The 11,697-nt window shown below is 45.6% G+C and overlaps 1 protein-coding gene across 5 annotated transcripts in view; it reads left to right on the forward strand.

Moving 5' to 3' along the window:
- The window catches only part of LOC143006075 (traf2 and NCK-interacting protein kinase-like), a 45,968-nt gene extending 34,384 nt beyond the window's left edge, over positions 1-11,584 (forward strand). For 3 of the 5 annotated variants that reach the window (XM_076157420.1, XM_076157417.1, XM_076157419.1), the window contains 18 exons: positions 1,132-1,296; positions 1,791-2,060; positions 2,219-2,325; positions 2,635-2,750; positions 3,258-3,355; positions 4,334-4,402; positions 4,699-4,805; positions 4,911-5,013; positions 5,180-5,329; positions 5,433-5,532; positions 5,656-5,826; positions 5,926-6,069; positions 6,164-6,298; positions 6,431-6,531; positions 6,729-6,878; positions 7,679-7,838; positions 8,170-8,309; positions 8,733-11,584. In XM_076157420.1, coding sequence (XP_076013535.1) covers positions 1,132-1,296; positions 1,791-2,060; positions 2,219-2,325; positions 2,635-2,750; positions 3,258-3,355; positions 4,334-4,402; positions 4,699-4,805; positions 4,911-5,013; positions 5,180-5,329; positions 5,433-5,532; positions 5,656-5,826; positions 5,926-6,069; positions 6,164-6,298; positions 6,431-6,531; positions 6,729-6,878; positions 7,679-7,838; positions 8,170-8,309; positions 8,733-8,816 — 2,370 coding nt within the window. In that variant the 3' untranslated portion in view covers positions 8,817-11,584. Of the gene's footprint in view, positions 1-1,131; positions 1,297-1,790; positions 2,061-2,209; positions 2,326-2,634; positions 2,751-3,257; positions 3,356-4,333; positions 4,403-4,698; positions 4,806-4,910; positions 5,014-5,179; positions 5,330-5,432; positions 5,533-5,655; positions 5,827-5,925; positions 6,070-6,163; positions 6,299-6,430; positions 6,532-6,728; positions 6,879-7,678; positions 7,839-8,169; positions 8,310-8,732 lie in introns of all 5 variants that reach the window. The other 2 variants (XM_076157416.1, XM_076157418.1) reach the window with 1 other exon arrangement.
- Positions 11,585-11,697: the final 113 nt, after the last annotated feature.

Genomic DNA, 11,697 nt, shown 5'->3' on the forward strand with positions numbered 1-11,697 from the left:
AGCTCTTCTTTTGTGAAGGGTTCTTCTCACAGTCACTTTCTCTAGCATCTTTGACTTTTTACCCCTCTCACTTTTAGTCTAGGTCACTTGAAGTCTGTGCTAACCTTTGATTGCATACTACTTCCACAGATCAAAATGGCCACTTTGTAGATGTTCTTTTTCCTTTGGTCTTATATTGTGTGTGATGACTTCATCAGTAGCTATTTTAACCCAAAGTGGAAAGCTAACAAAGCTTTTTTTAGAATGGCCTAGTTTTCTTGATGACATCATCAGGGGTTGCCCATGGCAGTTGACCCCTTAGCTGGCAACTAACATTGATTGTAGGAATAACATATTGCAGAACAATAGAAAGACAGGGAAACTTCTCATTGCACTCACGCACATTTACTGTACCAGGAGACTACTGACATTATGGCCCACTGAGCTGTGACTCAGCCCTCCACTAACTGTTGAGATAGTTTAGAGCAATTGGAAAGTTCACTCAAGCTTTTCTCTCCTTGCACAGCAGTTAATCTGATAATCTGATTGCAATGGAAAAATGGTGTTGTCTGCCTTCTGCCTTAGAGATATTGATGAAGCCTGCAGCCATAGAAGATCAGTCAGAAGTTCTTGCCTGTTTGAGCAAAAACTAGCCTTGCTAACCCATGGTTTTGGATGGAATCTGGGCTCTTGTGGTGTCAACTAAAGGAGATAAAGAAGTATTCTTGACCTTTCCCCGTAGCCATCAGACACTCACTCCTGAACTGTGTGTGGGACACAATCTCGCATGCACGCCTACACAAACAATGCAATACGGAGGTCAATATGCATCATCAGATCAAAAAGAAAGCGCCGTGCCAAAACACACCCAGCATGCCACACATTGACAGGTCTCATCATCACTGATCTTCCACAGAAATAAAACAGGTTAGAACACTTAACAGAAACGGGAAACAAAGACTTCCATTGAACAAGACTGTTTACGGTCGCAGTATTCACATTTGGCTGTTGTTCCACAGAGTTGAGTGACAGTTGAGCTTGTCTGGTGGCTCGTAGAGGTTCATAGGGGCGGTGCCCGTCGTAGTTATGGCATGGTGATTGGTTGTGCCAGGTGCTGGCCTATGAGTGACAGCAGTGTGTGACCTCTCTCAGGTGGAGGAGCGATCTAAGCTGAACAGACAGAGCTCTCCAGCGTTGCAACACAAAGTCTCCAACCGCATCTCCGACCCCTCCCTCCCTCCCCGCTCCGAGTCCTTCAGCAGCGGGGGCATGCAGCCTGCCCGCACCCCACCCATCCACCGCTCCATCGAACCACAGGTGTGTGTGCTTGTGTGCGCCTGCACGCACTGAGCGGACTGAGAGCAAAAAGTGTGTGTGTGTGTGTTTCCTGCTGGCCACCATTTCCAGGCAAACAAAAGCCATTTGTTACCTCAATCCTTTAAACATCCATATTTCCATCAATCTGCCTTCTGCCAGTCTTTGCCTCCTCTTTGATTTCCTCTGTTTGTTTCTTCATCTTCATATTTCTCCATTCCTCATCACTGACTCTTTTCCTTTTTCATTTTTTTTCTCTTCCTTCTTCCGCTCTTTCAATTTTGCCTTTGATCTCCATCCTTCCTGTCTTTCTCTCCCACTTCCTCTTCCCGTTTTCTTCCTTTCCCCCCCCCTCACACTCTGCACTCCCTCTCCCTGCTTCCTCCTCACTCATCTCCTTGTTCCCCCAATCCTACTTCTGACCTCTTCCGACTCACAAACTCACCCCAAATGTTCCCCTCTTTTTTCCCTCTATTCCTCTGCCTCTCTTTTCACAGATGGCCCACTTGGTTCCGGTGAAGACCCACAGCGCCATGTCAGGCTCCCAGTCTCTTCAGGACCAGACGGGCACATCCCTGAGCGAGGGGGCCAGCATTGGATCGCCCAGGCCAGAGATGCCCCGACAGAACTCAGACCCCACTTCTGACACGCCCGCACCTCCGCCACGCATCACCAGCCGGGACGAGCGGGAACGTGACAGGGACAGGGACAGGGACAGGGACAGGGACCGGGCTGCGTGGTTGAGAGAGGAGGACGTTCCACCCAAGGTCAGAAGAATCACAAATAGAAAAGGGAGGCATGATCCTGGTATCATATTTGATCCAGTGTTGTTGATCTGTTGAAAATACAACAACAACAATGCAACAAGTCTGTAACAGTTGTAGTGACATTACTGGCGCGTGTTTATGTGTGTGAGTGTGTCCAGGTTCCCCAGAGGACCACCTCCATCTCGCCAGCCCTGGTCAGGAAGAACTCCCCTAATGGAGGAGTTGGTCTGGGTCCTCGTACGGGTTCTCAGCTAATACGGGCCAGGTAAGGCTCAGAACCATATGTCATAAAAACCTAAACATTAAGAGCGCAGTGTAATGTCATTGCACACAAACCCACTTTATCATTTGACTGGCATTGATAGTTATATGTTGTTTAAATGTAACATCAACACTGTGAAGGAGCAAATTCCCACAGGTTCAAACATCAATTCTGAATTGATATGACAGGACTTAGATGATCTGAGACACAACAAAAGTGGGATTTCTATATTCAGTATATTTATATTTTTATGAGCTTAATATTTCATATAATGAAACAGCTATTAAATTATTTTTATTCTTACCATTTCAGTAATCCGGACCTGCGACGGTCAGAGCTCTCTCTTGACGCCATGCTGCAGAGAACCTCCTCTAACTCCTCCTCATCCTCCTCCCCTTCATCTCAGGGAGGCTCAGCCGAGAGGAGAGGTACAAACATTGGCAAAAACTGCCACATACACCCACACACACACACACATATGGATGCGGACAATTAAAATCTAGCCTGTTTTTTACGTGCCCACATGCAAATGCAGACACAGACAGTGAGTTTGAGAGACAGTGAGACATTGTCAGCTGCAGTTCTGCTCTGATCAACCTGTCTGATTTGCCCTGTTAGTCTCAGACTCTGGAGAGATAAAAGAGAGGAAATGTGAGAGGGGGGATAGAGAGATGCGTAGAGGGATGTGTCAAACAACAGGCCAGGGGGAAGTCTAAGTTATGCATGGGTCGCCCCTTGACAAACACGTGGCAGAGTGAGAGGAGAGGTAGCGTGGGTATGGTAGGTTAGCCTTGCTGTTATGTCTTTTTCGATGTCTCTGGTTGTGAGCACTACTGTTTCAATAAAAAAACTCTGGACTTTGAAGTTTTTAACCAGCTGAAAATAGTTTGTCGAGTCAAAGGTGTGGATGTGTAATATCCTCTGTGTCCTGATAGGTCAAACCAAGCAGGAAGAATCGCCTCCAGGAGCCAACCTGGAGGTAAAGGTCAAGCAGGAGGAAGGCCGCGAATCAGCCAGGCCGAGCAGACCTGCAGTGAGTCACGCACATGGGCACACTCGCACGCCCGCCCGCACACACACACACACACAAACACTCAAGCATACACTTTCTGCCATGCCAGTCTCTTCTTCTCCTCCTATTTTCTGCTGCTCATCTGGTTCTCTCTCTTCTCCTTCTTCCTCCTTCCATTCCTCAGAGCTATAAGAAAGCCATAGATGAGGTTAGTGACGCTTGTGTCCCCCCCTTTTCACTTTCTCGGGTTTTCTCCTTTGCATCGACTTCTCAGAGCCCTTCCTTTTCCCCTGGCATGGTGAAGTGAACTCACTTTCACAAGAAGAAGTGTGTATTTCTTTGAACTGAAGGAGAACGGAGATGGCCGTGCATGTGTGCCTCTACACACGTGTATGAGGACAGAGTGTGTTTGAATGCGTGAATGCGTGATTGTGTGCTTGCGTGAAGTTGTGTGAATACATGCATGTGTTGTGCGTGTGTGTGGATGTGTAAGCTGATAAATTGCCAAGCAGATGAACAATCTCTGAATAGTGTATTTCTTTCCCTGTTTCTCTTTTGTCACGGTTACTGGTCAGGAGGAGCTGGTAAGCCAACCGTGTATGACAATCCCCCCTCGTCTGCATGACTTAGTCTGATCCATGGGTTAGGGTGACAGGAACGGAGGGAGGGAGGTACCACAGGCTAGTTGGCATGGGGGTGATTGGTTGAGGCAGTGTAGACTGATGCTGCCCTCCAGTTCTTTGGGACCCATGTTTCATAAAGGTCTGACGTAAGCACTCACTGTACGGGCCCAGGTGATTTTGTGACATTTTAGTTATCCCCTTTGTTATGATGCTTATGGTTTCTCCCCATCGTTTTATGCAAGATGAATTCTCACTTCTTCAGATTCTAAGAATGTTGAATGTGAACTGATGAATTCAATTGATGAGGACTGCTTTCTTGTATTCTCATGTCTCCTTTTGTCCGTCTCTGTCTCTGTCTGTTTGTCTGTCTCTATAGGACCTTAGTGCATTGGCTAAAGAACTCAGAGAATTGAGGGTCGAGGAGGGCAGCAGACCTCCAGTCAAGGTTGGTTAATAATGATTGTGATTGAGGTGATGACGATCCCGGTTATGATGATGAGTAGCGAGTGTAAATGCACTGCAAGCTCCTGCGGTTCATTACTGTAGGTTCCTGTAGTTAAGGATGGCAGAGTAACCACACCTAACAAGTTTAAAAAGTGTGTTTCAAAGTCAATCTCAGAATGATGCCGGATTTTGTGCAGATCTGAGATTTCCAGTGAGGGAACAGTTCCTCCCTGTGCCGCTTGTGTTTGCTCATATTTAATAGACGTTTGTTTTTTCCATTGTGCCATTTTGTTCCAGGTGACAGACTACTCTTCTTCCAGTGAGGATTCAGAGAGCAGCGACGAGGACGGGGAGACAGTCGGGCACGACGGGACTGTTGCCGTCAGCGATATCCCCCGCATCATGTAAATCCTCTCCACTTCTGTTTTGTTTTTGTCTTTGTTTCTGCTTTCAATGTTTCGAAAAGATGAGACTTATCACTTGCGTGTGTGTGTGTATGTGTGTTATAGGCCAGCAGTGCAGAGCAGCGGTGAGTCGTATGGAGGGATGACAGAGGACTCGCTGGGGGATGCCTATAATAGCTCCAAGGACAGCACTCTGGTGATGAGAGAGGTGATGAACACACACACACACACACACACACACACACACACAAAGAAATATACTCTCTCTCTTTCAGGTCTTTCCTTAACTGCAATTCTCTCTCATTTCACTGCTCTCTCTCTCTCTCCCTCTTCATCTCTCTCTTTCTCTCTCTCTCTCCCCGTCTGTGTCTCAGGCAGAGGAGAGGAGGCGAGGCGGTCACACGGAGAGCAACGGGTTCGGGAATCACAGTAACCATGGTAACCTCCCTGACCTGGTTCAGCAGAGCAACTCCCCTTCAGCCTCGCCCACCACGGCCCTGCAGGAGCTGGGTGACATGGCTGAGGTTAGACACACACACACATACACACACACACACACACAATGGAAATAGAAAGTATGTTTCTAAAGAAAGCATGAGCACAACTAATCCAACTGTTGTCTTGCAGTTTGGTCTGGCTGGGTCCAAAGCATCCTTCACCCCATTTGTTGATCCACGCGTTTACCAAACCTCACCAAGTGAAGACGACGATGAGAACTCAGCAGCAGGTAAGAGCGTCGATCATCCAGCAAAGTCTTGTTTACGTGTTACACATTGTATTTAACCTGAAGTCTGTAAGCTGTTAAGAAAAATAATTCACATATCTTCTTTCTCTCTTCTTCTTCCACCAGCCATGTTTGCAAATGAGCTGCTGAGGCAGGAGCAGGCCCGACTAAATGAGGCCAGAAAGATCTCTGTGGTCAACGTCAACCCAACCAACATCCGACCTCACAGTGACACGCCAGAGATACGAAAATACAAGAAACGCTTCAACTCTGAGATCCTGTGCGCCGCACTCTGGGGTATGAGCGGCCATCGATCATATAAGAAAAACTACGGTCCATGTGTTGCCTTTTGAAATGAGACAACCAGAGCTTTATGTACTGTATATGTGTCTTTAGGTGTGAACTTGCTGGTGGGCACAGAGAATGGCCTCATGCTGCTTGACCGAAGCGGCCAGGGAAAGGTTTATAACCTAATAACTCGACGGCGCTTCCTACAAATGGATGTGTTAGAGGGCCTGAATGTGTTAGTCACCATATCTGGTAGGTCTAACACTCTCACACACACAAGTGATTGTTTCTCTATTCTTCAGCATCTAAGTGACTCTTTCATGCCGCCCTGTTCCTTCTCTCTCAGGGAAAAAGAACAAGTTGCGCGTCTACTACCTGTCCTGGCTGAGGAACAGAATATTACACAACGACCCAGAAGTAGAGAAGAAGCAGGGTTGGATTACAGTCGGTGAACTTGAGGGCTGCGTGCACTATAAAGTTGGTAAGGCTAAATTACTCCCTCTCACATAACACGGATGGATGTGATAAACGGATTTGATGTTCTAGTCTTAAGTCGAGCCTTAAAATGATTGGTACTGTCACTTTCTTATACCTGTGTTTGCTATGTTTTCAGTCAAATATGAGCGGATTAAGTTCCTGGTGATTGCGCTGAAGAACGCTGTGGAAATCTACGCCTGGGCTCCAAAACCGTACCACAAGTTCATGGCCTTTAAGGTACAAATGGAGATTATGCACGCATACAAACACACACACACAACACTCATATAGATGCATAGTTGCGTATAGGCTTTGTTTCAACATGCCTCCAGATCTGCCATTGATTGGATTGATCCATGTATTGTTTCCTTCTCTCTCTTTCCACGCTCCTCACTATCCTGTATCCTTTCTTCTTCTCTCTCTCCGTCCTCCAGTCGTTCACCGAGCTGCAGCACCGCCCCCAGCTCGTTGACCTGACAGTGGAGGAAGGTCAGAGGCTAAAGGTCATCTACGGCTCTAGCGTGGGCTTTCATGTTATTGATGTGGACTCGGGCAACCCTTATGACATCTATATTCCCTCCCATGTAAGTGCAGGGGTGTGTGGTTCTATTTAGTGTGTTTGACAGTTGTAACCTACACTCAGCATGATGGTGTCCAGTATACAGCTGTATATAGGCTACACAGTACGTAGATACACCACAGGAGTAGGATTTCTGTATTCCTGTCATCTTCCCTTTTAGATCAATCGATCAATAGATTTGAAAACCACATAGTGGAGATACGAGACTGTGTGTATCTACGACACAGTTAGCCGCTGTAGAGATCAATGGATCACTCAACTAGTAACCTGTGTGCATGAATAAAAAGATCTCAAGATATTAGACATCACAAGGCTCTGAAAGGAATAAAAGGAGCGTAACTGTTTGTGCCGGAACCACAAACAGGATCCCAACTTTAACACCAATTTTATTTCCTCACAAGTCCAAACAAGCTTCATGCGGTTAGATTCCCATGAGTCATCAGAGACAAATCCAAGAAGTTCTTTCAGAAAAAGTACTTTCTCAAGCTGTGTTTTTCAACCGCTCCTGTTTAAGCCCTGATATATAATCCATTGTTGCACCGTTTTGAGTGACACCTTAAGGCAGCCTACTGAGCTGCATAATGTTCTCAAGGCTACACATGTGTGGACGAGCACCAGAGGTCTGATGGCGGAAGCAGGGGCGCCAGCAAGGAGGGAGTTGCAGTAGTCCAGGCGGGAGATGACAAGAGCAGGATAAAAGCGTCTGCTAAATGATCGTAATGTAATGTAATGTAATGTCTGGGAAGTCCACAGACAGGTTTATCTGTGTGTGTGTGTGTGTGTGTGTGTGTGTGTGTGAATTAGATCCAGAGCCAGGTGACACCGCACGCCATCGTGGTCCTCCCCAAGACTGATGGAATGGAGATGCTGCTGTGCTACGAAGACGAAGGCGTCTACGTCAACACCTATGGGCGAATCACCAAGGACGTGGTTCTGCAGTGGGGAGAGATGCCTACCTCTGTTGGTATGTGCATTAGTGTGTATATTTGGTTTGCTTTCCATCAGTAAAATTCAAAATGATACTTCTAATGGATAAATAGTATGCTGTATACAGAGACGAGCTGAAAGAGGTAGAAGTGTTTGAGTACTACAGCAGTTCAACGCTAAACAACAATCAATTGTATTTTACTTCCCCCGTGTGGCCGCATGTGGTATTACACTTACATTGTGACACTTGCTAGTGCTTCTGGATTCTGCACGTGTGTGGAAACAGTTCATCTTGTGCAATCAAAATAACTGCTTACATGTCAGCTCTGTTGTACATTTGCTCATTTTCCCTCTTTGCTCTTTTCCAGCCTATATCCATTCAAACCAGATTATGGGCTGGGGTGAGAAGGCCATAGAGATCCGCTCGGTGGAGACAGGCCACCTGGACGGAGTCTTTATGCACAAGAGAGCCCAGAGACTCAAATTCCTCTGTGAGAGGAATGACAAGGTGAGGCACGGGGGGAATATTTGCAGTGATGCAGCTTTATCCCTTATAACAAGTTTTATATAGATTCTAACATGAAACATATTCATACATAAAATGCATTCCAACACTAATCAACACTTGAAATACATAAAGGATTTCAAAATGATATAGCCACACATTTAGTGATATCATTTGCACTGACCAAATGGTTCTCAATCTGTGGTGCATGTATATCCAGAGGAACTTCAAGCGCCCCCTTGTGGCAGACCAGATGACTCAGGAAATATCTGCATTGAATCAGAACAATAGAAATCTATAAGAACTCTCTTACTGTAACAGATTGTTCATAAATAAAGTGAGTTGACATTGATTTTGAAAGTAAATGAGCTTGTGTGCAAAGTCTCAATATTGATAACTGAACATGCTGCTTTATTCTCTGTCCAGGTGTTCTTTGCATCGGTACGCTCTGGAGGTAGCAGTCAAGTTTTCTTCATGACGCTCAACAGAAACTCGATGATGAACTGGTGACGGGGTCCTTCCTCTTCTCCCCCCGCACTGCCTCACTCTCTCATTGGTCAGTCCCATCCCGGGGCACGCGTCCAATCACGTCGCGGTGAAACGAGTCGCGGCAGAGCAGGAGGCCGCCATCAGAACTCTTTTTAACACTGGAGAGACTAAAACTGTGTAGGAAACGTTAGAAGTTGTCGTGTAGAGAAAATCAACAAAGACCTGATATAACTGAAGAGATGTGATACCGCCGGGTCACACAAGAAGCCATCGTTACTCAGCTGACTAGCAAACTGGTGCCACTGGCTTTCCAAATACTCTCTTCCTCCCCCTCCCTCTCTCTCTCCCTCTCTATTTCTGTCTCTCTCTCTCTCTCTCTCTCTTTCTGTACGTCTTTTTCCCGTGGCGTCTCTTCAAAAGGAGCGGCGCATTCAAGTTCATCAACCGTGAAGAAACCCCTCTTTAGAATCCACACACTGTTCGCCTGCCTCCCCCCGCTCCTCCTTTTCTCCTCCCTCTCCTCTCCATCACGCCGCCGCTCCTCCCCTCCTCCCTCCTTGATCTAGTCACGACTCTTTCAGTCCTTTCACATCCGTGTCTTCCATTCCCATCCCCTCTATTCCGCCTGAGAAGCTGCCGCGCGGAGGATGGAGGAAGAACAGATGAATAAGATGTAATATGAATATAAATGTATTCTTCTGAAGGCAGGGTGTGTGTGTGTGTGTGTGTGTGTTAGAGAGCGTGCGTGTGTGCGTGCGTGCGTGCATGTGTGTGTGGAGAGGACTTTGGATTGTCTGCAGTGAAAGCAGACAGCCTGATTGATTTCCACTCTCCTCTGTCACTTCCCTCCTCCTCCTCTTCCTCCTCTCTCCGTCTCTTCTGGTCCCGTGTAAACCACGATTTTGATTTAGTGTGCGATTACATTTCCCTAATAGAGATGCAGTGAGACGCCGCTGTCATGGCTGCCTCACAGCCAAAAGTATGCAAAGATGTGTTTTCCCTTTAAAATGAAATCACTGATCCATCCTGTCTCCTTCCCACCTTTCTTCCTCTTCCCTTTCACCGTTTTCCCCCCTAATTTTCATGCTCGCATCCCCTCTCTCTTCACTCGTACGTCTTTAAACTCCAAAGGTGCTGCATCAGATATACTGTAACATTGAGCAAACAGCGAGCGTATCACTCTGTTCTTTAGGTATGTGTTTGTTTCTGTTCTACTTTTCTGTGTAACAATTTGGAGTCAGTCAGTGTTTTGAAGCTTGACGAATTGTACAGCACATCCGTGTCTCTGAATCAGGAGTGTGTGTGTGTTGGCGTATGCCTGGACATGAGCGTGTATACGTGTGTGTGTCTGTGTGTGTGTGTGTGGTATCCGTGCACGCATGTGTGTGTTTGACTCGATGTTATAATGACCCATTCAAATCATGTTTCGAATCAAACTGGGACATTAAAATCAGTGTCCATAAAGAGTCGACTACTTATGTCTCTGTGCGTGAACGTTACCTAAATGTGATTAATGCAACTTTGAGTGTGTTTACATGCAAATTTCTGGTATTATCCCAGATACTTTTAGTATGCTGCTTATGAATCGGTGTGTCTGAGCACCAATCATTTACAAACAGGCAATATTAGTGGTTGATTTTTGCGGTATGTTTCTTTTTCCTTCAGACAGTAATATTGTACTGTAGGGGACTTGAAGACACGGACAAACTGTTTATCCTGAACACAACCTCAACCAGGATACAAGGTGGTACCCAGAATGCTTTGCACACGTAAAAGCACTCACTGTTAAGAGCTCTGGTGTCCTCTGATTCTTCTGATTCTGGCTCCTTAACTGTTTCTGCAGTGCCTAGCATGATGTAAGCAAAACTGAAATGGAGGCCAACAGGTTATTGTTCTTATTATAGTGACATTATTATTGTCTGTGTCGTCACTTCACACGGTTTCAACTTGTGTTTTGATTTAACTTTTTAACAGTTTGCTGAATTTTGTCGTATCTCCCGATGGAAATGTACATTAATGGTCTTAAGTGTCGATTTCCATTTATTTGAATATGGTTTGGTAATACCTTGTCGTTTGATTTTGAATGACATATTTACTACTGCACAATCATTTAGACACATTATTAAATCTGTAACACTATATAGAGTGGACTAGTCCATACATTATATTTTCTCATCCACGTTGGAGAGCGATGTAATGCAGATTAGTCTTTTTTGAGAGGTGGGGCTATGCGTTTGGAGTACGTATATGGAACAATGTAAAGAAAAAAAAAGACACAAAAAGATACTTTCCCCCCCGTAGCGTTATGATCACTGAATCTTTCTTTTCTTACTTAGATGAACTAATTAAAGGTGAGCCGTTTGATTTAAAGACCTGTGCTCATTTGCAGCTTTATGGGTCGGTCCACTCACTGTCCTGGTCTCTGTTACAGGGAGACGGCTAACGTTTTAGCAATAAAGAGCTAAGCCGAATGAAACCACTGTCTTCCCTATGTGTGCATGCATGCGTCCGTGTGCACGACGAGTCTCAGTATGAGTGTGAACGGGGCATTGCTATATGTGTCGATCATGGCATTCACTAGTCTCATTGCAAAGGCTGATGGTCGCAGCACTGGGGACTCTTGTTTCTAAGATAGAAAAAAACAACAACACTGTATTCTTTGGTCTGTTCTCCTTGTTTTGAAAGAGTATTACTAATGTCCTGTTTGGGGGATTTCTTTGTTTTGTAAAAGAGATGCTGTAAGAGAAAAATAAATGAAACTAGAGCATTATGCTTTGGTGCTTTATGTGTTTTGTGGTTGTTTGTTTCTCTGTTGATTATGCAAGTTTGCCCTTTTTCCAGTGAACCTCAGACTTTGTCCCTCCCGTCTCCCAAGTATATGATTAACTATCAACATGAGTGT

Source organism: Genypterus blacodes, unplaced genomic scaffold (genome assembly GCF_046128005.1).
Source record: "Genypterus blacodes isolate CSIRO-AG114 ecotype Tasmania unplaced genomic scaffold, CSIRO-AGI_Gbla_v1 ptg000073l_1, whole genome shotgun sequence".
Taxonomy (NCBI): Eukaryota; Metazoa; Chordata; class Actinopteri; order Ophidiiformes; family Ophidiidae; genus Genypterus; species Genypterus blacodes.